We start from the raw sequence: 24,029 nt of genomic DNA on the forward strand, positions 1-24,029 counted from the left end.
GTCTGTTACCTATTAGACCTATACAAATCGAACATAACCTTTAATGCAATACTGTATAAACTGCATGCAATTCCTACCTTAATCTACATACATTCTATGGGTGAGAACAAGAAGATTTCCTTATAGTTGCTGTCAAGTAGCCCACTGAAGATGTAACCATCCATTACATGCAGTCTCCCATTAACTGATGGACTTAAACTTGATCCACTGATTTGCACCCCGAACTTCAAAAGGTGGCTCGTTGGAGTAGATGTGATAGCCTAGTTCTTCCAAAGGTGGTTCAGGATCAGCTGTAGCAAACTGGGCAGCATCCTCAATTTCTTTCCTCACTTCAACATCAATTTCCTAAAATCAGATTACAGTTCGAGATTTTTAAATAAACACAGTTTAAGTACCAAGTCGTTGTACTCTGATCCTGTCGCTAGTATAACCACAATTCTTCTACTACTAATAAATAGCTGCTATAAAGATGTTATTTAACTAAGTGACACAATGATATACCCAGGAATATTTTGTAGTACAGACATCAACATTTAAAGTACTTATACTTTAAAGCCTTCAACTTTTAAAGCCTCACTCAGCCAGTGAGGCTCAGTGATTGAGCATCAACCTATGAAATAGGTCAGGGTTTGAATTCCCAGTCAGGGCACATGCCCAGGTTGCAGGCTCGATCCCAAGTAGGGGGCGTGCAGGCGATAGCCTATTGATGATTCTCATCAGTGATGTTTTTATTTCTTCTCCCTTCCTCTCTCTGAAATCAATAAAAATGTTTTAAAAGTAATCACACACACACATCCTAGTGTAGAAACACGAATTAAAAGAAATAAAAATCACCAAACTATATTTCTAGGAAAAACTAATTGTGCTGTTGGGAGGTTTTAACAGGCTTTGGCCAATATGACTAATGTTCTGTGATAATAGATATTTTCCCATAAGGTAGTTCACTGAGGAGTGGCAGCTATTTTTGTGTGGAGAAATATCGATTGCTCAGAAAGGAAAGCTCACTTTTAAACCACCAAAAGTAACAATACCTTTAATTCTTCAACACTGGCAAGATTGCTGTTCACCATTCTATCCTTGAGAAGCATGATAGGGTCACTCTTACTTCTTACTTCCTGAATTTCCTCTCGTGTACGATAACTACAGGGAGGGAAACAGAATTAGGTAAGAACAGTTCCAGTATAGCAAAGAGTTCTGTGATATATGGAAGTATGTTGCTGAGATGGAGCTCATCAATACCTATGTCGCTGATGGAATGACAGAATTATATTTTCAAAGCATAAGAACTGAGCCTGCCATTTTGTAAGAGCTGGTTATATCTTCTATAGAAAACTCTATACTGGCAATTAATTCACCTGGCTTCCCCAGCATTGTGACCACAGAGACCAAGTCTTTCTTTGCATCTTTGATCTAGAGGTAGGGTCTGAGGAAAGCGGAGACTCTTTCTGTGTCAACTGTCTCACTCCCTTGAGCTCTAAATTTCACATAGGTGGGGACAGTGGCGATGGTTCTTGGTAGTGATAATCCCGGACTTTGAAGCAGTAGAATGTCAAGCAGGAAATAAATGTGCCTTTCTCTTCTCCCTTAAGACCCTAGAGAAGTGTGGCCAGCAAAAACTTGCGTAACAGGTTTTCCAATTCTTGAATCCCTGTAATACATCCTTGTCCCATGCATTACTTGAAATAACACTAAAAGGACTACCATTTTTTGAAAAAAGAATTACATAAAGTGCATTTGTCCATATAAGTTGCTCTTTATATTTTCCCTTAGAATTCCTCCACTCTACACTCAAAGGCTTGCTATGGCTTACTTTGACTAAATCTGCTACTACTGTGTCACTCTCTGGGACCACAGCATTATATGCCAGAATTACTAATTGACACATAAAACTCCTACCTTCTAGTGTACCCTATCTCTTTGTGACTCATCTATTTCAACATACTGAATGCCCCATGTGCCAGCTGGCCTCACTCCATACCAGCTAGAACATTTTCAAATTCTCACTTTAGAAAAAATAATGCCACGAAAAAGAATCTGGGGTAATGCCCCCCAATTTACTACACCATCAGACCTGCTTTATGGAAAAATTTCTCTCGGCAATTTTATTTTATTGCTGCTGATGCTAACAAGTAGATATTATATAGTAGGGATTTTTCAGAATACTTTCTATATTGGAAACACTTTATTGGGAGGCACTGCTTTCCAGCCAGGACTCAAGTTTACTTGAAGCCAACTAGTGTCTGACTTCAAAACCAAATGTTGAAATGCTTTGCTTTTTCATGTGAATAGCACCATTCACAGCACATCCCACTTTAGACACCATGCTCATATTTCCCATGACCATACCTGACTCCAGGATCACTCATGCTGTGTCCATGGTAACGGTAAGTCTGCAGCTCCATTAGTATAGGCCCCTAAAACAGAATCCAAGGGAGATTAGGCAAGACCACAGGCACAGCACACCAACAATCAATGGCCTCAAATGCACACACTTGCAGGATCAAACATATTCTCAACAGATCCATAAATCAGGTGAGTTGTCAGGAATTTCTTATTAGTTGACTGCTGCTTATCTGTTCTCATTTCTAATACAGATTGAGTGCATGTTTCTTCATTCTCATTTTAAACAGGAGCCTGCCCCAATTTGTTGGGAATAAAAAAGGCACTTCGCATATTACAGAGCCTACTGATGTTAAAGAATGTTTGTTCCTACAGTGTTGCATTTGTCACAGAATCCTATAAAAACAGCTTAAATTTAAGGAAGAAAAACCTATTAGGAAGCAGGTATGACAGCAGAAAGGGGGATGGCATTTATCTTCAGAGTCACTAAGCTAGTCTTTCTCCTCCAATCACAGGTGACATCTATAAGCATACTGATCCTTTTAAAGCACTAGAGAAAAATACTAAAACTAACAAAATAAGATTAAGGCAAATCTCCATGTCTACTGGAAAGCACAAAAGGATAGGAGAACTAAAGATAGGCTGGGGAGGTGAATTTCCACCTCACATCCATTTCAGGCATTGTTCCGTAGGGGCGAGAAACCAATTCTGCTGCATTCAGATCTGGCCAGTGTGTAACAAGAAGCTGGCAGGTACCCTGATACTTGACCCCATCTGTCTCTCTGCTGGGAGTTTGGCCAGCCTGGCTACAACCAGGTAGCCTGCTCATAAAACACTAGCTCCCTACAAGAACAACCCTTTCGGGAGGGAAGTGAATCTAGGATCCCTGGGCAGTTTGGTGTAATAGTTAAAAAGGGAGATTCTGAGTCCAAGTGCTTGGGTTCCAAGCCTAGTGTAATAGATACTAGCTATGTACTCTTAAGTATTCTGTTTCCTCATCTGCAAAACAGTAATAACCTAACTCAGAGTTGTGCCAATTAAACACTTAAAAAATAGTGCATTACCTGACATAATGTCAAGCCCTCAATAACTGTCACCTCTTCTTTCTGTTATGTCATCCAGCAGCCATTTGGAAGTAGAGTGGGTTTGGTAAAGGGGGCGGTGATAAGGGGCTTTCCAGACCCTCCCCAAATCCAAGATAAAGCTTTGGTCAGGCTGGGAAAGTCAACACATGCTACAAACCACTGATCCTGTTTCCATGTGGGGTTAGACCCCATATCTTCTTTCAGAAACTGGGAGGGGCACGGTACCCAGCTTCCAGGGCCTGGACCCCTAGCCTTGCAGTCCTGATGTAGACTGCTGAGCCTGCTGGCACCAACCTGCCATCTTCACCATGCTCTATTTTATTCTTGTTGTCTCTTCTTTAACTGCTCTGCATTTCCCGGCTGCTTTACCCCCCTTCTTTCATTTTCATCACTGCTAGCCAAATCTTAATTTACATTACTGCCCAGACACACATACAGAAGTCACTGAAAGGTGAACCTCTGGGCATGCTTTCTGGGCTGTGGAACATTGATGTAGGGAAAACATCTTTCCGCTAGCTCTGATGGTACATATTCCTCGTCAGGCCAACCTCACTGTCCTCTCCATTGCATAACTGAAAAGTCAAGATTCTTAGGACTGAAACAGCAAGACCAAGATTATATACGTCAACTATAATATTTAATTTATAAAAGACAAACTTATACTGAATGCCTATTATTTAAGCAAAGTTCTCTGCTGAGCATTGCAGGGGTCCCCAATCTGTTCACTCCAGCTTATAGTTAATGGGGGGGTTGGAGGCACATAATTAACCAAACCAAAAGGCAAACTAGATAAAGTATCACGATGAAGATAGAGACAAAACGCTGAGGAAGCCCTGGAAGATTTACCCCAAATGGGAGCAATGTGGAATGTTTCCCAAGGAGGTAAGCTACCAAGACAACACTATTTATAAAGGGATCTGATTCACTTGACTGGACTCTACTTCTATCTTATGCACCTCAGTCAGTAGCTACCCCTGCATACCTATGACAGACATGGGGGAGGCAGCAATCTTTTAACTTTAAGACAGATAAACATCACTAGCAATCTCTAGCCCAGAGGCCTCAGATAAAGTCTTACCTTTCCAGCCCTACAATGGGCAGCTGCAAACTTTGTTGCCTCCCGGACACATAGGACATCCATTCCATCTACCTGTTAATACATGGCAAAGGGGCAGAGTATAAATCAAACTGCCTAATAGCATTTTAACTCTACGTGAGCTGTTCCTGCATTAAGAAAATAGAACTCTTGCCCTGGGTAGTTTGCTCAGTGGTTAGAGCACCAGCGCACAGATCTTAAGGGTTGCAGGTTTGACCTCCTGCCTGTCAGGTACATGCTGGAGGCAACCAATCGATGTGTCTCTCTCCCATTGCTGTTTCTTTCCCCCTCCTCTGTCCCTTCCACTCTCTCTAAAAAAATCAATGGGAAAAATATCCTCAGGTGAGGATTTAAAAAAAAAAAAACACGAAAATACAACTCTTCAATTTGTCTGAAATTGTCAAGTACACACACAGAGGCATCAAGCCATGAAGGTGTCCTTACCCTCAGCCCAGGAATGAAGTCGCCTCTCTTGTAGTAATCAGTGCTGGCTGCTGCTCTCTCAACAGACGTTCCCATCCCATAGCGGTTATTTTCACAGATGAAAATACAAGGTAATTTCCACAAAGCTGCCATATTGTAAGCTTCAAATATCTGACCCTGTAAGTATACATAAGAAGTTCAAGTGAGTTCACTTTGCTATTTTTCTCAGATTTCATCCTAACAGTTGCTATTCTACCTAGCAGAGAAAGCTTTCATAAAGTATAAAAAGCCGCATCTACAATGAAGCTTCTGAGGAAAGGAGTGAGTGTGTGTGTGTGTGTCTAGGGGGGTGGGATAGAGATGCAGCAAGCATCATCTTTTTCCAATTAAGGGATGTGAAAAAGCAAACACCACTTGTTTCTGTGGGGCCAAGACAGTAGATAGACCAGGGAAAAGAGGAACGCATAAAAATGTGTGGCTACCTAGTTTTATGCTTTACTATAAGTTCTAAGAGACTCAATGGATAACCAGAGTAAACCAGTATCTAAGAATCAGCATCCAGAGCAGGGCCTCACAGAGTGCCATCCACAGGCTAGTGACACCTCGGACCATGATCGGAGAAGCACACAGAGTCAAGGCTCAGAAACTATGAGAGGAGTTTGAAAATGCCAAGGCCTCCCAGAAACTGAATCAGTACATTACAGTACTGGGTTAAGAATTGGTTTGCAATGGGTTCAAATACAAAAAGGTCCACAAAGTTTGTGAATCACTGAGGTACAGCAAAGAAGAGCTCCCTCACAGGAGCACATTCCTATAAAGCACTTATGAAATATGCCAAGAGGTGAATCTCTAATCTGGCCATAAAACCCAAATTTAGCTTGTCTATTTTAACTAGTAAATAATATCTTCTCTACAAACTGACCTATGAATAGACAAAACTTTGAAAGAGGCACATACTCACCTGGTTAGCAGCACCATCGCCATACAAAGTCAAACAGACCTCATCTTTTCCATTATACTTGCAGGCCAGAGCAATCCCAGCTCCCAGGGGCACCTAGTATTAATGACAACCAAGAAAGGAAGCACAGAAATCCATGAGGGGAGAAATTAATGCTCTGAATTTTAACTCTTTGCCAGAAATCGAGATAGAAATGATACTGTCACTACAAACTCTCCCTACCCCAACCCTATCTATGCTTACCCCGCCCCCAATATTAGAAATAAACCAAGAGAGTAAGATGAGTAATTATTATACTCTCAACTATTAAGCAATAACATTTCTGAACTCAAAGATTCAATTAATTATGAGCCAAAAAAAGAAACCTAGGCATAAGAAAAATATTGTAGAAATCTCAATATATTAGAAAGTAAACCAAACAATCTAGATATGATTTTATGCTGTTACTTCTTCATTATTCACTAATTGATAAAAACAACTGAAGTTGGCATAGGGACTCTAAGTAAGCCCTGAAATACTGATCATCTGCCTCTCCTGGTCTGGCACCAGCATCAGCACTGTCTATAGCAGGAAGAAGTAGGGCCAAGTGGATGTGACAAAGCAATTAATGTGCTGAAATATAAATAAAAAAATAAAGGTATAGCTCCACTGCTAGAGGCTCTTGCTTACTTATAAGTCATTGTCCAAATCTATTTATTAAATGATCAAATGGTAGGGTACAAAGCAATACGTCTGTTAAGCACTCTAAGCTCCAAGAGTACTAAAATACAACAGAGGGAAGTTCGCTGGGGCATGAACTATTGTAAAGACAGAGGTGAGGGCCAAATCTAGGAAAGCATGCAATCCCCCATCCTCCACTACCTGAGCTCCAACGATGCCATTGCCCCCGTAGAAATTCTTGGCATACATATGCATTGATCCTCCTTTTCCTTTAGCACAGCCTCCTCTTCGTCCTAGAAATGGCAGCACACACACATATGCATCAAAGACCAAATATGCAAACAAAACCACACCCAAACATTTACTTAAGAGGCCCATCCATTAGAACTCTAGAGGCCAATTAAGTTGTATAAGCACCTGCCCCTCTGTGCAAACATATATTCCTCCTTTTCTCCAGGTCCTTTTATAATAAAGGTCAGACTAGCCCCAGGTCCTAACCTTCCAGCTCTATCATCAACGAGTTCCCCTCAGATGTTAGGACTGGTTTGTTGTTTTTCTTTGGCAGTTACAAACATTTGATTTCTCCTACACTGGCACACTAAATAGTTCAAGAGCCAAGGGGGACAAAGACAAAAGGAAATACTAAGGAGATTCCTAGAATTTACACTGTTTACCATGAAATGCTTCTACTCAATGACTGCTAGATTTCTGCTGGCATGTCACAGTGATAATAAACACAATTCTGATTTCATAGAGCTCATCTTTTTAAACTTTAACCTGAAGGCTCAGATGACCTCAAAAATGGTCAGTTTACTCAAAAGGGAGAAAATGTTTATATTTTTTTAATTCAACATTTTAATATTAACTCATAAGGAGTTAGCATCTTTTTTTAACATTTTTTAATTGATTTCAGAGAGGAAGGGAGAGGGAGAAACAAATGGAAACATTAATGATGAGAGAGAATCATTGATTGGCTGCCTCCTGCACACCCCTATTGGGGATCAAACCCACAACCCAGACATGTGCCCTTGACCAGAATCGAATCCGGGACCCCTCAGTCTGCAGGCTGACGCTCTATCCACTGAACCAAATAGACTAGGGTGGGAGTTAGCATCTTAATAGGAGAGATTTAAAAACTGAATTCATTAATTTCCCCTTTTTTTTAAATTAATAGCAAACCTGTAAGCTCTGCGAGAATTTCTCGTACAGAAAGCCCACGAGTAAAGGTAAAGCCATGAGCCCGATAGGCTGTGATCAGATGGTCTGTGGGATTTATGCCAGCTTCCATGCCCACACAACAAGCTTCCTGCATTAAAGGAAGAAGCATCAATTAATCAATACAATACACAGTTCTAGATAAAAGGTTTCCTAGACTAATATGAAATAATAACCTAGCTGAACTCTTCATTAATAACCACAGAAAGTAGCTTTATCATCAGAAACAGAGTGGAGGGTAAGGCCCAAGCAGAAGCCATAAACTGCCAATCCACAGATGTATGTTTTCTTTGGGCTGTAAGGTGATTTAAAAAGAAATCCCGAATCAGCTGTCAACATTAAAATAGAAGGAATCTCACAAGAAAATCGAGTCTTCTGTCGTGTGTTGAAGAAATGAATAGGAAGCATTAGCCCCGTATTTCCATATGGCACTAACTGGCTGGAACCAAGTCATGACATCCCCTGCAAGTGGGACCTGCAGGGAACTTGTCTATTCCAGTTCACCACCAGTCCTTGTCACACTGTCTTGTATAGCTAGCTTTCTTCACTCATTTATTCTACCTAGCTGGTCCCTGTAGGCATTTAAATTTGTAGTCCTTGGTAAAACCCTTTACCCCAAAAGTATATCCAATGCAGGTGATCACAATACCATAAAGGCATAGGAAATCAGCCATGTAATGCATGAATAGATTCTTTAGCATAAGCTGCATAGCAGGTCTCACTCAGCATTTTCACTTTTATTATACAATACCAGCCTGGAATCCTTCCAATGTGTAAGGCAGAGTAATAGCCACCAAGTAGAAGCCACACTTAAATTCCTAAATAACACAACTTTATTACAAAACTATCACTCACCTGACCATCACACAAGTGACAGAAACCACGAATAATTTTCTGTTTATACAGCTGATCTGCCTTTAACTCCATTCGGCGGACAGTCTGCATCATCCTGTAGTATCTGAGCCCATCCTCCCTGGTGAGCACTGTGGTGACAGGAGGGCCCTCTTCCAGCCGGTGAAGGTCACACTTCTGAAATGGAATCAGTTGTCTTCCAGTTACTACAATGTAAACACTGCCAGCCCCATTCTAAGATCTAACTCCATCACAAATAATATTTATCTCAAAAACCCGCAGGGACATATCAAAAATGCTGCATATTGCTGCTGACCCCTTATATCATAAAGTTCACTATGTAATGGGATGGGGTACTGGAGGAAGGAAATCTTTCTAAGATGACTTTCACTGTAAACCCCTTGAAGTCAAATGAGTTATAGGTTGAAAGACAAACTTTCAAAGAAGTATTCAAAGAATCTTCTCACTCACAAGTTTTACCAAATCACATTCTAAACTTTGGAGTCTTTAATTTTTTTTAGCTTGCCCTTCTTTCTACCCCAAACACAGCAAGCTGCTAAGTAAGAAGTGTAAATTTTTGCTAAATGTCTCTGAACCTTTGATTCTAAAACACTTGAAAGAAAATGGTAAAAAAGCAAAAATATCAAATGCTCTGTTCCCAGGGTAAAACTGTATATCAAAGGGGACCTGCAGAAAAGTTAACACAAGGAAAACACCTCTTACCTTAATTTCAAATGTAGCATCATTTGCAAAATTACGGGATGCCACCAGCACTCTGCTTGCCTTGAAAGACCAAAATATACAAATATATCAGTATTTTTATTCTCAGTTATTTTTAAAGTCATTACTATTATTAATCCGTTTGCAGGATGCAGTCCTGGGACTTGAATAAGCCCCAATATATTCACTGGCTTATCTCCCTTCTCTGCACTGCACTGAGATCTTGTCTTCCAAATGAATCCATACTTTGGCCAATGAAACAGGATTGTACCCCTATCTGAAGACAAACAGCAGAAAGAAAATGGGGGCAAAAACTAAACCAATCCACTTAATCACTTTGTTTTCAAAGAAATTACAATGAGGATATAATGAAGTCAAAGGCCAAGTTGAAAAGACTAGATAATCTGTGCGCTTTGTTTATGCTACTTTAGTCATAACCAGATATACTGAGCAAGCTTAAGCTTCACTTTAAGAATCATTTTTCAAATAAAACTATGATTCAATCTCTATTTCAGGCAAACCACTTTTCTATGAAATGGATCTATAAGAAAAATATTTCAGAGTACTCAAAGTATGAGAAATATATTAGTGAGAAATGTATAAGACAAAAGAAATGGTACTTAGCACTCCCTGACTTAAAAATAATGGACTTGAGGGTTGTTTTATAATGTAAACAGATTATATCTTGGGTAGGTTCCTCCTGAAGCCCCACAAGGGAGAGATGTTCTCTACAACAGTGTTCCCTTCTTGATGTTTGAGTGGCTGTCACCGCTTGGTTGGGTAAAAAGCTTTTCATTCTTATAATTGAATATACCTACTTGCACCAAAAATATTCTATGTGATGGCTTAGGTACAGGTTAGACCATAAACATTGAACTAATTAGCATTATCGGACTATTTTAGCCACACTCTGCCACATTTTCACACACTGATGTGTAAACCAACATGACTTCTTTTCATAGAGACTTGAAGCACAATCTTCAGATGCCACAAAAAGTACTTTTGGCCCTAGCCCAGGGGTGGGCAAACTTTTTGACTCGAGGGCCACAATGGGTTCTTAAACTGGACCGGAGGGCCGGAACAAAAGCATGGATGGAGTGTTTGTGTGAACTAATATAAATTCAAAGTAAACATCATTATATAAAAGGGTACGGTCTTTTTTTTTTTTTTAATTTTATTCATTTCAAACGGGCCATAGTTTGCCCACGGCTGCCCTAGCCGGTTTGGCTCAGTGTATGGAGCGTCGGCCTGCAGACTGAAGGGTCTCAGGTTCCATCTTGGTCAAGGGCACATGCCTGGGTTGTGGGCTCCATACCCAGTGGGGGAGGGGATGTGCAGGAGGCAGCCAATCAATGATTCTCTCTCATCATTGATGTTTCTATCTCTCTCTTTCTTCCTCTCTGAAATAAAAAAAAAAAATTTTAAAGTACTTTTGATATGTTCATAGTCATCCAACTTCTAATACTGGACTTCATCTTGGTGAGGGGTTAAGATTAACTGATAAATGTACCTCCAAGTGTACAAGTCTACAGGCAGAAAACTATTCTTATTTCTTTACCTATCAACATACCATTATCTAATAAAACCAACAAGTAAAGGCAATGATGTTGCTGGAGAGAAAAAAGCTTAAATACTAGAAACAAATGCTTCAGTTCAGTTAGAAGTAGAGAAAGTCCATTAAAATACCTAAGAATAAATGAAGAAAATTGAGAAATGTGGGAAGAAATGGAGCTGAGAGGGGTAAGGTGACAGACAAAAGGTTATATTTGGCAATCACAAAACAGATGTGTTAATTTTAGCAGTTAAAAATAATATTTGGGATTTCCAGTAAAGATAGGGGAGTAGGTAAATGCTATGCTCACCTCCTCCCACAATCATAGCAAAATTACAATTAAATTATAGAACACTGAGAACCACCTGAAGACTAGGTTATCAGAAGCCCCATAATCCTATATAATAAAAAGCTAATATGCAAATAGACCCAACAGTGGAAGAACCAGTCCAGTCGCTATGATGTGGACTGACCACCAGGGGTCAGAAGCTCAACATAGGAGCTTCCCCCTGGTGGTCAGCGCACTCCCATAGGGGGAGCACCACTCAGCCAGAAGCCGGGCTCAAGGCTGGTGAGGCTCAAGGCTGGTGAGCACAGCGGCGGTGGCGGTGGCAGCGCTAAGGACCCCTGGGGGAGATGTCCAACTGCCGGCTACCGGGCCCCCAGTCAAGAATATAAAGAAGCCACATCAAGACTGGTAGGAGGGGTATAGACACAGAACAGGCAGGTCTCACACCCATAGTGCAGTGATCAAGAATTGGGAGGGTTGGTGTGGCTCAGTTGGTTGAGGGTCATCCCATGCACCAGAAGGTCATGGGCTCAATTCCTGGTCAGGGCATATGCCCAGATCGTGGGCTCCATCCTGGGGGAGGAGGGGGACAGCTGATTAATGTCACATCAATGTTTCTCTCTCCTCTCTCATCAATAAATAAAAATTTACAAAAAAGAATTGGGAGGTATAGCTTGGCTGCAGGTCTCCCCTGAGGAGCAACCATTCAAGTGAGAGAGAAAATATTTTTAAAATTCCAGACTCTACCAGTATAAGTGAAACATTTTACCTACTATTTAAAAAGTCAATAAAAAAAATACTGGTAGTAAAGATCTCACACCAAAAAAAGTCTCACAAAAGGAGTCATAAATACTACAAACAATAAGACAATAAAAATTTTAAATGAAACTTAATCTTCTGTGAAATAAAAACTTTGATAACTCTCAACCTCATTCAAATATGAAATGACAGGTACTTAAGTTTAAAAACGAAGTATAGGTCTATGATGATTCTAAAACCAACACACTGAACCCTCTAAGCAGCCAGTGTTAACACAACTGAAACCTGATGATGAATGAGCACACTAGAACCAAGAGCCCAAAGTGCACTGAGCACTCTGGGAACACATCAATTATTACAGCTTATAGAAACATTGGTTAGTGGATTTGCTCTGCTGCAAAAAGGGGGAACTATTAAACAGGGGTTTCAGGCCACAGACACACAATCTAGGGTTAATACCTAGTTGTTTAACAATATTTTCCTCTGTGCCACATATGCAGGCAACAGGAAATAGCCAAAAAGGGGGGTGGCTCAAAGTAAGGAGCAGGAGCATTAACTCTTTCACTCTCTTATCCTCATTAAAAAAATTAAATGAAAGAAAAAGTAATGTTATACGTGGGGAATCCATTACCACTACAATAGTCTTCTCTCAACAAGAATTTCTGAGGGAATGAAGCTACATTCCACTCTTGTTCTATCCAGATAACAGATTACTGCAACTCAAAACTCAATTCAGCCCAGCCGGTGTGGTTCAGTGGTTGAGTGTCGACCCATGAGCCAAGAGTTCCCGGTTTCATTCCAAGTCAGGGCACATGCCCAGGTTTCGGGTTCGGTCCCCAGTAGGGAGCGTGCAGGAGGCAGCTGGTTCAACTCTCTCACATAAATGTTTCTCTCCCTTCCTCTTCCTGTAAAATAAATAGACACATATCCTCGGAGAGGATTAAAAATAAAAACACCTTGCCCAAGGTCGCAGGGCTAGTAAATGGTGAGGATGGTGTCGAAGGAGCCACTCAGTCTCCGGATTCCATGCTCTTAACATTCTACACGGCCTCTGGGTCAAGAGGAATGTAATTAGGAAGACTATTACAGCGGGGCCGGTAAGTGGGAGGGGAGGCTGGGGAGGGGGACAGATGTAATACTACCAACAATTAAAAACATTTTTTTAAATGAGTGGACCGGGAAGGGTGGTCAACTGGAGACTCGAGAAGTCCAAGACCCCCTTCCCTTCTCTGTCTGCAATAAAACGCACGGGCAGATCTGGGGCACACCTAGCCCCGCGCCCGGAGCCGCGGCTGACCTCCATGCGGCCATCGTAAAGCCCCCACCCCCACCCGGTCGGCGCCGGCGATCCAACAGCCGCTCCTCCCCAGGCCAGGACAGGAACGCATCGCCTGGAGCCAAAACAAAGGCTCGCGGCTCCGGAAGCACTCCGCTGAGCCATAGTTACAGCCGCACCGCGCGCCGAGGCCCGGCCCGCTCTCCGGGTCCTCCAGCCTCCGCCCCGCTCGCGCAATATACCCGGCGGCTCACGCCAACTCACCGGCTTCTGGGCAGCGCCCGACAGCACGCGGGAGACGGCGGCGAGCATCTTCCTCATGGACTGAGGGTAGTGACAGGGCCAGCGACGCAAGCAGAGCGACCCAGGTGTCTCCGAGTCTCCTTCAAGCGCCCGGAGCGGAAGCCACGCCTTAACCGCTGCGCGAAGTAATGGAGGCGGTGATACGTCATACTCCTCGCCGGGCCCGTGGACCAACCAGGACAGAGCTCAGGGAATTCCCCGCCCACAGGAGAGGGCTGCAGTCGTCCATTGGGTGTCTGAGCCAGAAGGGGGCGTGGCTGAGGGCTATGGGGTCACCCCTTGGCGGGCGGGCGCGGAACCGTGACCCGAGGGCGCCTGCGTTGGGAAGTGGGGCCCCGCCTCCCGGACACGCGGGAAAAGCGCCTTCTTGGATTTAAAACCACAAATTAGCCCCATACGATTGGAAATCGTGCAAGCCAGTCCTATCGTGCGTCCAGTCCTGCCGGTGCCGCCTTCGTTCAATACACGTGATGATAAAAATTAGCAACATGGTCGGGCCAAAAGTCAGGTCATCTGGTTTCTATAAATGGTTCTGGCGCTAACCGGTTTTTAAAGAGACCGTGCTTTAACAGTTGTAAAATGCTGCCCTGTCTACTTGACTAGGACCCAAAAATCGATTTCCCATGTAATACTGAGAAGTCAATGGGGAAAGCCTTTTGGCTCTAGTTATTGATTCACACACTCAACGTGAGCTAACAGCATGACGCGGCTGATGGTGACAGCACAAGAAACACAAAAACAACTCTAGGGTCTCTTCAGAGGAGTTCCCAGGTCAAAGTGCTAATTGTGTGCCAGCGGTATTGCACCTAGGTACTGGGTTCAGATTTGGGCTCCACGTTTTAAAAGGTGCTCGGGGAAAATGATAGCAGGAACTGGTGGCAGGAATCCTAAGCTCAGGTCTTTATCTAAATGTCCAGGCGCGGATCCGGGTGGGGGTGGGGGTTTTACGATGTCCGCCGCATGGAGGTCAGCCGTGGCTCCAGGCGCGGGGCTAGGTGTGTTCCAGATCTGCCCGTACGTTTTACTGCAGACAGAGAAGGGTCTTGGACTTCTCGAGTCTCCAGCACCAGGAGCTCCAGCAGGTTTTGAATGGATAAATTACACATATAATTACACATATAATGAATACATTTCCAATGTAAAGAGGGTTGTGGAAAGCTGGGAGCAGTCAGGAAAGGCTGAAGAAAAACCTTTCAGATCCGATCTGACCACTGAGCTGCACTGACTAACCAGGGTGGGGGTGGGGTTGGGGGACAGGAGGAGGGCAGGCCCAGTACAGTCCCAGATCAAAGCCGCTTTTGAGAAATGGAATCAGGGTTGGCGGTGGATCATCTTGGTCCTTTTAGACCACATTGAGGACTTAGATCTTTGTCCTAGGAACAATGAGATATCAAAAAAGGATTTTAACATTGGCAATGTATTTTGTAAACATGGGAGACAAGATATACTGACTCATGACAGAACCCCAAGGGAAGTTCATTGAAAGAGGTGCCATAGTGTTTTCATGGAAACACAGGTCTCCTGAATCCATGGTAAAGTGTGAGAATAATGGTGGGTATGAGCATCTCTTTCTATTTGCCAATGTAGAAGTGTGGGAAAATGGATTCCCAACTCTTTGCTCTTGAAATATGGGTGTGCTCAAGCCGAGAGAATGTCAGCTGAGCCACGAGATCTGTATTTCAGGATTAGTGCTGCCTTTGACCTCTTCTGCATGCCCCAACAAGAGCGAAGGCAAAGATTTCCTTCTATCTGTGGGTTATCACTCTGGGCTGGCTTTCATTGGATCAATGATTGCTTCACATCACACATCCTTCTAAGTCTGCCCTTGTTCTCCCATCATGCAGATCATGGCTAATTACTCCTGCATAAAGTTGCCGTTAGTCATTTTCTGTGGCTGGTCCCCAAACAGAAGCAGCCTTTGGAAACCTAAGAACAGGCTTTGGGAGAGGCAGCATAGCACATGGACTCTAGAACCGGTCCACCTGGTCTCAAATCCAGGTTCAATTCTTAGCTGTGTGACCTTGGTAAAGTTGCCTAACCTCTCTGTGCCTGGTTTTCCTCATTTTCAAAAGGATCATAATGGCAATATTCATGTTATAGGGTTGTTATGAAGCATATATGGTTTAAAATTTGCCAAGCACTTAGAGTAGTGCCTGACCCATACAAGCACTATACTAGAATTTGATAAATATGCCATCTTTTAACCTCTTGGTGCCTTGCTGTCTTCATTAGTAAAGCAACTTTTAGAAACTTCCATCTTCCAGGTGTGCTTTAAGAATGAGTTAGCTGGGTACTCAGCCGAGTTAAGGGGTGACTACTATCTTCATAGTCAATAGTTAACTACCATTGGGGGCCACCAAGTGCTACTAAATAAAGAGACAGAATCTGTATCACTCTAGTACTTAGACAAAGGTTGTTAATTGAACAACCAGGCCAAACCAAAGTGGACTGTCCAATGGCAAATATGGATGGTAGGGGAAATGGGGGCAGGTGCTCAGTGGCCTTTGCACTCATCACTACAGCTTGCAGCTTCTTTCTTTGTTAAGTTCTTCACTCACAGAAATCTACAAGGCCACAAGAGCCTGGGGCTCAGGCAGTGACGACCACTTGGAGGAGGTCATCCAACTGTACTGGCTGGAGAAGAGGAAGGAGGTGAGCAGGACCCACAGCAGAAAACCCTGCCCAAGGAGGAGCAGCCTGGCCTTCCTATCTATAGCACGAGCCATGCCACAAAAATTGCCTTGCCCGAAACCCCCAGGAAAATGCCAGGCAAGTGGAAGCCATTGGCCTCGAAGGCTGTGGACCTTGGCCTGGGTGGCCTTGAGCCTAACCATCCTCCAAGCCTCCGAAAGAGGCCAAAGCCTGCCGAACCTGTTTGGCTCAGTGGATAGAGCAATGGCCTGCGGACTGAGGGGTCCCAGGTTCGATTCCGGTCAAGGGCATGTACCTTGGTTGCGGGCACATCCCCAGTGGGGGGCGTGCAGGAGACAGCTGATCGATCTCTCTCATCGATGTTTCTGACTCTCTATCCCTCTCCCTTCTCCTCTGTAAAAAATCAATAAAATATATATTAAAAAAAAAAAAGAAAGAAAGAAGCCAAAGCCTTTGTAGCCCCAGGAAACAGCAGCCAAGAGCAAGTTTGTGGACTGGTCCTTGTGTCGGGCAGACATGTCTGCGGAGCTGATGTGCACTGAAGGGATCTGGGACATTTCCAAAATGATCCTGCGACCCCTGGGGAGGGTGGTGACAGACCTCTGTCTGCCAGCCCGCTACCTTGTTCCCAATTGTGCCTTCCTTCTCAGAAGGTGACAGCAGCTCCGTGGACAGTGACGACAGCCTAGAGCAGGAGATCCGGACGTTTTGGGCACTAAAAGCACAGTCCAGGAGGGACACCTGCCCACAGTCCTCACACAGCCCACTGGCCATGCCTGGCCCCAACGGGCAGGCTTGTGGCCCCAAGGCCCCTGTCTCTAAAACACTGGACCTGTCACTGAGCTGCAAAGGGCAATGCAGAGGAGGCGGCAACACCCTGTGGCCGTCCATACCCAAGAAAACAAGAGAGGTAGCAAAGGAGGGTGCCCCAGATGCTGCCCTCGGCCATAGAAAAGCACAGCCTGGCCAAGGAAAAGCCAGCGAGGCGCCTGAAAGGGAGGGCAGGCCAGGAGGTAGCCTCTCCCCTGCAGGACTGTCGGGCTGCGTGATGAGCATGTGGCCCTGGACACGAGGGGGCAGCATGTCACTGGGCCACGGGAAGGCTGTGGAGGCGAGGAGCGTGGACGAGAAGGAGAGCTCCTAGGACAGGAGTAGCTCACTGGACATCGGTGAGGATCTGGACACCGCCATTAAGGACTTGTTACGATCCAAGTGGAAGCTCAAGAAGCCTTGTAGGTGTTGGGACCCCAGAGCTGTGTGCGGGAAGGTGCATGAAGACATGGGCCCTGGGTCAGTGGGTGGCCTCCAGAGAGGCTGGAAGGACAGAAGCCCGCCCTTGTTGAAAAGCCGCCTGTCAAAGTCCAAAAGGGGCAGCAGGGAGGACCCACTGAGGAAACCTTCCAGCAGCTTGTACAGCCCCACAGAGAGAACAAAGCTGTGCAGGGCTAGGCCTGGCCCTTGAGCACCTTCCTGGCCTTCCCATCAGGTTAAAGAGCCTGGGAAGGGCATCTGTTCTCCAGCGAGGCGGAGGCCCATGACCTTCACCAATCAGCCGCCAGCCCCATCTCTCAGTCTGACATCAGTTCCGTGGACAGTGACAACAGCATCGAGCTGGAGATCTGGAAGGTTTTGGCCAAAAAGGACAAGGAGTCCCTGAGCGGTTCAGAAATTCAAGGAGGGGGTTCCCACCACGCTCGGCTGGGGAGTGTGCCCAGGCCAGAGCCACTGTGCCAGAAGGTGGTGGCCCCAGCCCTGGTCACACAGGGCCAGAGGGGCAGGGGGAACCCTCAGCCAGCTACAGACCGAGGGGTGGCCCCGCACAGAGCTGGCCTGCCTCCCCACTGCTCTGTCCAGAGGCCAGCTGGCGCCACCCAGGAGCACCAGTGGGACCCTTTGTCTGCCAGAGGGTCACCTGCAGGTATGAGAAAACTTTATCCTCACAAAGACCAGAGCCCACGGTGGCCCACAGTTGGGGCCTTGCCCATGACCTCTGGGAGCTGCAGCCCGGAAGGGGACAGGGAGGGGGACCCCAGGTCCACCTTGCTCTCCCACGGGGCGACTTCACCCACCAGAGTTGGCTACAGAGCACGTGGGCACTGAGCTTGGAAGGCAGGGATATGGCGTGGAAAGGGGAACTGGAGAGTGAGAGGGAGAAGGGGACCGGCCTCACCACTGGCCCCAAGAAAGGCCTGCCTTTTGCAGGTTTCTCCCCACTGCTCTCCACTGTGGGCATAATGCCTCCTGGGTGACTCGCCTTCTGGGACTGCAGAGTGGCCCGTGTTTGGAAGCTCACACTTGCTCATGAAGAAGAAGTGTGGGCACTGGCCCAAGAGGAAGGCACTGGCAGCACTCGGCTCACACGACAGCAGGAACTTGGGTTCAGACGAGGACATTTTAGACCTGAGGTATAGATGGAGGGTGGATAGAGGCAGGAGAACAGGAGGCATGGGGCAGTGACCCCAGTGAGCTGAGTGACATCTCCATGGAGGACGGTGGCCCACGGTCAGGGGCAAAGTCCTCAAGCTGTGAGTACAGGTCCTGGTGCCAGCGTATCTGTGGATGGCACATGTATGTGCTTGTACCTGTACATGTATAGGTGACACTGTGGGTAGTGGAGGAACGGGGGCCCTTGTAACTGCCCTGTACATACATACATTAACAGGAAACAATGCCCTTATTTAACATGTGTCCTAATAAATATGATTTTATACTTTTTATTGTTTATTTGTTTAGCAGTATGACCAGGCACCACCCTTGGATTTCCTTTTTTTTAAAAAAAAAAAATATGTTTTTATTGATTTTTAGAGAGAAAAGAAGGGAGAAGAAGAGAGAGATAGAAACACTGATGAAATCCTGAGAGAATCATTGATCAGCTACATTCCCTACTAGGGACTGAGCCTACAACCTGGGCATGTGCCCTGACCAGGAATCAAACTGGGGGCCTCTTGGTGCATGGGTCGATGCTCAACCACAGCCACACCGGCCAGGTATGATTTTTGTACCTTTTCTTGTAAATTTTTTTAAGTGCTGTGAAAACTGCTTTTGGAAAATATAGCTCTTTGATTTTGTAGGGCACCCCTGACTGCAGTTTCTGTGGCCTCCATATCACTCACATCACAGCCAGGCTTTAGTGACTCTGAGACTGGTACTTTGGGGTGATTGCATGGAAATGCCTGGATATGCCTGAGGGGGCAGCAGTGACACTCCCCAGAGCACCCCCCCCCCCCACACACACACACACACCCCTCCGCAACAAGTCCCTGAGGTCTCTATCCAGAGGCTTCTGGACATCACTTGTTATAAGGGACCCCTGGTGGAGAGGCCTGAGCATGTTCCCTGAACACATTGCAGCCACAGCCTTTGACCTGAGAACCTTTAAAGTACAAACACCAGCAAACACACTGGCCGATCCCCAGGCCCGTGCAAGTGGGAGTCCCAGGAGGGAGCTCTCACAGGTCACCCCAGTTCCTGGGGCCTGTATTGCTTCATGTCCAGTCCTGTTCAATGACTACATGGTCTTAACAGCTCAATAAAACTCTTTGTACACGGGGTGGAAGAGGGGATAATCCTCCGGGCCTAGTTAACAGTTCTGCAGAACTGGCTGAACTGTCATAAATCCTGCCAATCTTAAGAAACTTTCCAACCTCTACTAAACTAAAATTGGAATTGCGCAAATACAGGGTAGAGGCAATCATGGACTTTACCAAATAGCTAAAATGAAATTCTTCCAGAAAGCATTTTAAAACTACCATCTTTTTTCATTATAAAAGAAACATGTTCCAGCCCTAGCTTGTTTGGCTCAGTGGATAGAGCATCAGCCTGCAGACTGAAGGGTCCCAGGTTTGATTCTGGTCAAGGGCACAGGCCCAGGTTGCAGGCTCCATCCCCAGTGGGGGGTGTGCAGGAGGCAGCTGATCATGATTCTCTCTCATCATTGATATTTCTATCTCTCTCTCCCTCTCCCTTCCTCTCTGAAATCAAGAAAAATCTACTTAAAAAATAAACATGTTCTATGTAGAAATTCTGGAAACTAAAGATAAATCGAAAATTTAAAATGGAAATATTCTACAAGTATACAGCCCACATAAACCCTTGTTAATAAGCCAGTGTATCACCTCCTAGTGATATATTTTGGCTACACATATACACATTAAAAAAAAAACAAACATACAAATGAGATCGGAAGGTACCTAATATTTTGTAACCCTTTCCCATGGGTGATTAAATAGCTTTAACAACCTGATTTTTAACTCCTAATAATCCACAGTAGCTATGATTTCATTCAACCAATCCTTTATTGTTGCACAATTACATGGTTTTTCATTTTTACAATCATAAAGCAGGCTTGATGAGCATATGTGTAGCTATGGCCTCATTCAAATTATTACCATTATTGGAGTCCCACGGTCTGCACCCACCACCAGCCCCACCCATCCAGGTGGAGAAGGCCAAGGCCATGGCCTAAAGGGAGGAGCAGAGCCTAGACAATTCCTTTGATTAGAGGGAAAACAAGAAGAAGGAGCGAAGCAACCGGACAGAGAGCGCCTGGCGGGGGTGGGGGGTGGGGAGGGGGCTGTGGGCCCTGGGGCTGCCACCATGAGGAAGGATGAAGATGAGTGGAAAGAATTTGAGCAAAAAAGAGGTTGACTAGTCTGGCTGGTGTTGCTCAGTAGTTGAATGTTGACCTATGAACCAGGAGGTCACAGTTCGACTTCTGGTCAGGGCATATGCCTGGGTTGTGGGGCATGCAGGAGGCAGCTCATCAATGATTCTCTCTCATCATTGATGTTTCTATCTCTCTCTCTCTCTCCCTTCCTCTCTGAAATCAATAAAAATAGATTTTTTTTTTTAAAAAAAAGTTTGACTACAGAAGCCTCACAGTTCAGGTGATGCAAATAAGTGAAGAGGAAGAAGATGACAGTGAAAAAAGAGAAGATCCAGGTGATAATTGGGAAAAAGGGGAAGGTGGTGGTGGTGGTGTAGAAAAACCTTCAGGTCCCTGGAATAAAACAGCTCTGATACAAGCACCCCCTGCTCCAGTAATTGTTACAGAAACCTTAGAACTGGCAATGACTAATGGTGTCTATAGGCCTCCTGGAGCCAGGTTAACCACAAGGAAAACATCACAAGGGCTACCAGAAAACATACAGTGATACACCATTCCCATCCCTGCAGTCCATTGCCAAGAAGGTAGAAAGCCAAAAGGATAGAGAAATGGAGAAGAGCTTTGAAGTCGTTAGTAAGACACAAAACTAGAGGCAGAGATGAGGCTTCAAAAAACCAGGCCCTTAAACTTCAGCTAGACAACCAGAACACTGTGCTTAAAAAAAATAAATAAATAAAAAACACACAGTACAATTAAGGAATGGTCTTTGCTAACCCTTCTAAGGTAACTAGACCACACTAATCACCATGAACAGCCATTATCATCTGATTTCTGCTGACTGACAGCAACCAATGCAGACCCCTCTATATAAGTGACCAGCACTGTTGCACTATGGAAGTTTCAAGTGTCACAACTGCTCTTCATGTATATTGAATTTAGGGAGATTGTAATAAAAACACACGCGCGCACGCGCACACACACACACACACACACACACACACACGGCAGCCAATGGTTATTTTAAAATCTTTTTATGTTCAGGTACCGAGCCTTTGTAAGGTTGAGTACCTCAAATTTGCTGCACTCATGTGGACTCATGTGATCACAACTTCTGGATTAGAAAGTTACAGCTGTTAAGTGGCGATGCAAAACTTGCAACCAGCTCTGCTGGATACCTATCAGAAATCCTGCAGAGAATCATCTGTCTGAGTTTTGTTGTTGTTAATCCTCATCTGAGGCTATTTTTCCATTGATTTTTTTTTAGAGAGAGTGGAAGGAAAGGGAAGAGACAGAGAGAAACATCAATGTGAGAGAGACACATTGATTGATTGCCTCCTGCATGTGCCCCAATTGGGGTCAGGGATCGAGGCTGCAACTGAAGTATGTGCCTTGACACCGGAATCAAACCTGAGACCCTTGAGTCTGAGGGTCAACACTCTAATCACTGAGTCAAACTGGTGAGGAGATATATATATATTCAGAGAGAGGGAGAGAGAGAGAGAGAGAGAGAGAGAGAGAGAGAGAGAGAGAGAGAAACTTCAATGATGAAAATCATTGATTGGCTGCCTCCTGCACGCCCTGTATTGGGGAACAAGCTTGCAACCAGGGCATGTGCCCCGACCGTGACCTGCTGGTTCATAGGTCGGCACTCAACCACTGAGTCACACCAGTTGGGCAAAAAGGTGAAGATTTAAATGACCTTAATTAACCTGTCCTGTGCCCCACCCACCAGGAATGCTCTCTGTAGCGGGCTGTGGCTGTTAGACTTCCTGGAAGGTGCTGTTTTCAAAAGAACAGATGTGTTCAGACACTCTGTGTAGGGCTGTGATTTCTAATTTAAACTTTGATTTGTATTCTGAGGTAACCACAGATTCAATGAAACTTGGGTCCACCAAGTGGGAAGGGGGCATGGGAGGGAATAATCCTGTTTCTTTTAGTAAATTTTTTTATTTGAACTGTGCTTTCTCTATGTTCCACATTAATGCCTTTTTTTTTTTTTTTTTTTTTTTTTTTTGCTTTGACTTGGAAGAAGTTCTTTGACAGAGCATATTGCTTGGTTAAGTAAGTGACCTGAAATATGCATTAGAATTGTGAAATTGCCAATCCCTGGAGGGGAACCAAATAGCCTTTGATGTAAGGGGCAATAGATGCAGGGAGCTCTACTTCAGGTGCTGCTATAGCCTCCTGGAATCAGGTGTAACTGTAAAGTTAACTGCAGTGACAAGAGGATGATTTCTGCTCAGGCCAAAGGACTCACTGATCTGTTCTTATAAATTCAAAGTAACATGAGCAGAACCTCAACTTAAAACCCACTTAGGTTTCATGGATCTTGCATGGTCTCTGACAATTCCAGATATACCTGTGCCAAAACTTTTAAGTTATTGGACATTCTGTAAATGTAGCAATTGTCCCAGGGTAGCTCTGTTATCAACCCTCTGGTGTGTCTTTAAAGTCAGGGGTGAACGACAGGTGATATAGCACTTCTCTTTTTGATAATTACAGCTTAAACTATCCAGTCATTTATTAAACCTGAAAAGGGACTTCAGGAAGATACCCAGGATTACTGAAAAGTTTCTGTCCATCTAATGAGACAGCCTGGCAATTTCCTAGTTTTGTATCTTTGGTTCAATAGAAATATGTCAAAGTGGTGTGTGACTACTTGATGCAGAGTCTGGGTTTCTCTGTAATAAATCCCTTTGCCTAATGGCAGGAGTTTCAGACTTGCTACTGGCAAGAGTGAAGCAAGTGGGTAGGTAAAACTATACTGATATGGGAGCCTATTTCTATGGAAGTTGAATCTTGATAAGTGTTAACGCAGGAATCAGACTCCTGGTGGGTTACAGGATCTCCTGACGGACCTGCCAACCATTTCTTTTTCTTTATTTTTTAAAAAACTGTTGTGAAAATCAGTATGCCTATGGCCAGAGGCTGCTATAGGTGCCAGTGGCCAGAGTGGCAATAACAAACTACTAGCACACCTGGGCTCCCACCCTGACTCCTCTCGGACAGAAGAGATCTGAGTCACCTGGAAGGAAGAAGGTATAGTGGGTCTCTGCCAAGACCACACTAGCCACTCTTTCCATCCTGTCCACCCCAAACTGCACCCAACAGCCCTCACACCAAGGCAAGGACACAGGGCATTCCCTCCCTCCTCTAGATTCCATGCCTCTCTCCCCATCTGGTGGGCTGGGGGCCTGGTGTCCGTCTACTCCCAACCTGCCAGTTTCCTGTTGGGTTTGCCTG

The 24,029-nt window shown here is 44.7% G+C and overlaps 1 protein-coding gene and 2 pseudogenes across 1 annotated transcript; 2 read left to right on the forward strand and 1 right to left on the reverse strand.

Annotated features, from left to right (window-relative positions):
• Positions 1 to 24: 24 nt before the first annotated feature.
• PDHA1 (pyruvate dehydrogenase E1 subunit alpha 1) lies at positions 25 to 13,546 on the reverse strand. The gene is made up of 11 exons (XM_036304927.1): positions 13,490 to 13,546; positions 9,353 to 9,412; positions 8,633 to 8,806; positions 7,742 to 7,868; positions 6,764 to 6,855; positions 5,906 to 5,998; positions 4,966 to 5,121; positions 4,504 to 4,575; positions 2,347 to 2,414; positions 1,032 to 1,140; positions 25 to 345 (listed from the first exon to the last, which is right to left on the reverse strand). Exons 1-11 carry the CDS (start codon positions 13,544 to 13,546, stop codon positions 181 to 183), a joined length of 1,173 nt encoding a protein of 390 aa, XP_036160820.1. The 3' UTR covers positions 25 to 180.
• Positions 13,547 to 14,477: 931 nt separating this feature from the next.
• Positions 14,478 to 19,891, forward strand: LOC118653626 (annotated as a pseudogene).
• A 1,159-nt stretch (positions 19,892 to 21,050) lies between these two features.
• On the forward strand, positions 21,051 to 21,542 carry LOC118653292 (annotated as a pseudogene).
• Positions 21,543 to 24,029: the final 2,487 nt, after the last annotated feature.

The sequence above is a fragment of the Myotis myotis genome, unplaced genomic scaffold (assembly GCF_014108235.1).
Source record: "Myotis myotis isolate mMyoMyo1 unplaced genomic scaffold, mMyoMyo1.p scaffold_m19_p_4, whole genome shotgun sequence".
NCBI classification, from domain to species: Eukaryota; Metazoa; Chordata; class Mammalia; order Chiroptera; family Vespertilionidae; genus Myotis; species Myotis myotis.

Excerpts from the sequence above, each read along its gene's own strand:
- PDHA1 (XM_036304927.1), bottom strand. The coding sequence starts at position 13,546 with ATGAGGAAGATGCTCGCCGCCGTCTCCCGCGTGCTGTCGGGCGCTGCC. Across the intron at positions 6,856-7,741 it reads AATTCTCGCAGAGCTTACAG|GACGAAGAGGAGGCTGTGCT; the intron begins GTTTGCTATTAA and ends TGCCATTTCTAG. Across the intron at positions 4,576-4,965 it reads ACTTCATTCCTGGGCTGAGG|GTAGATGGAATGGATGTCCT; the intron begins GTAAGGACACCT and ends ATGTATTAACAG.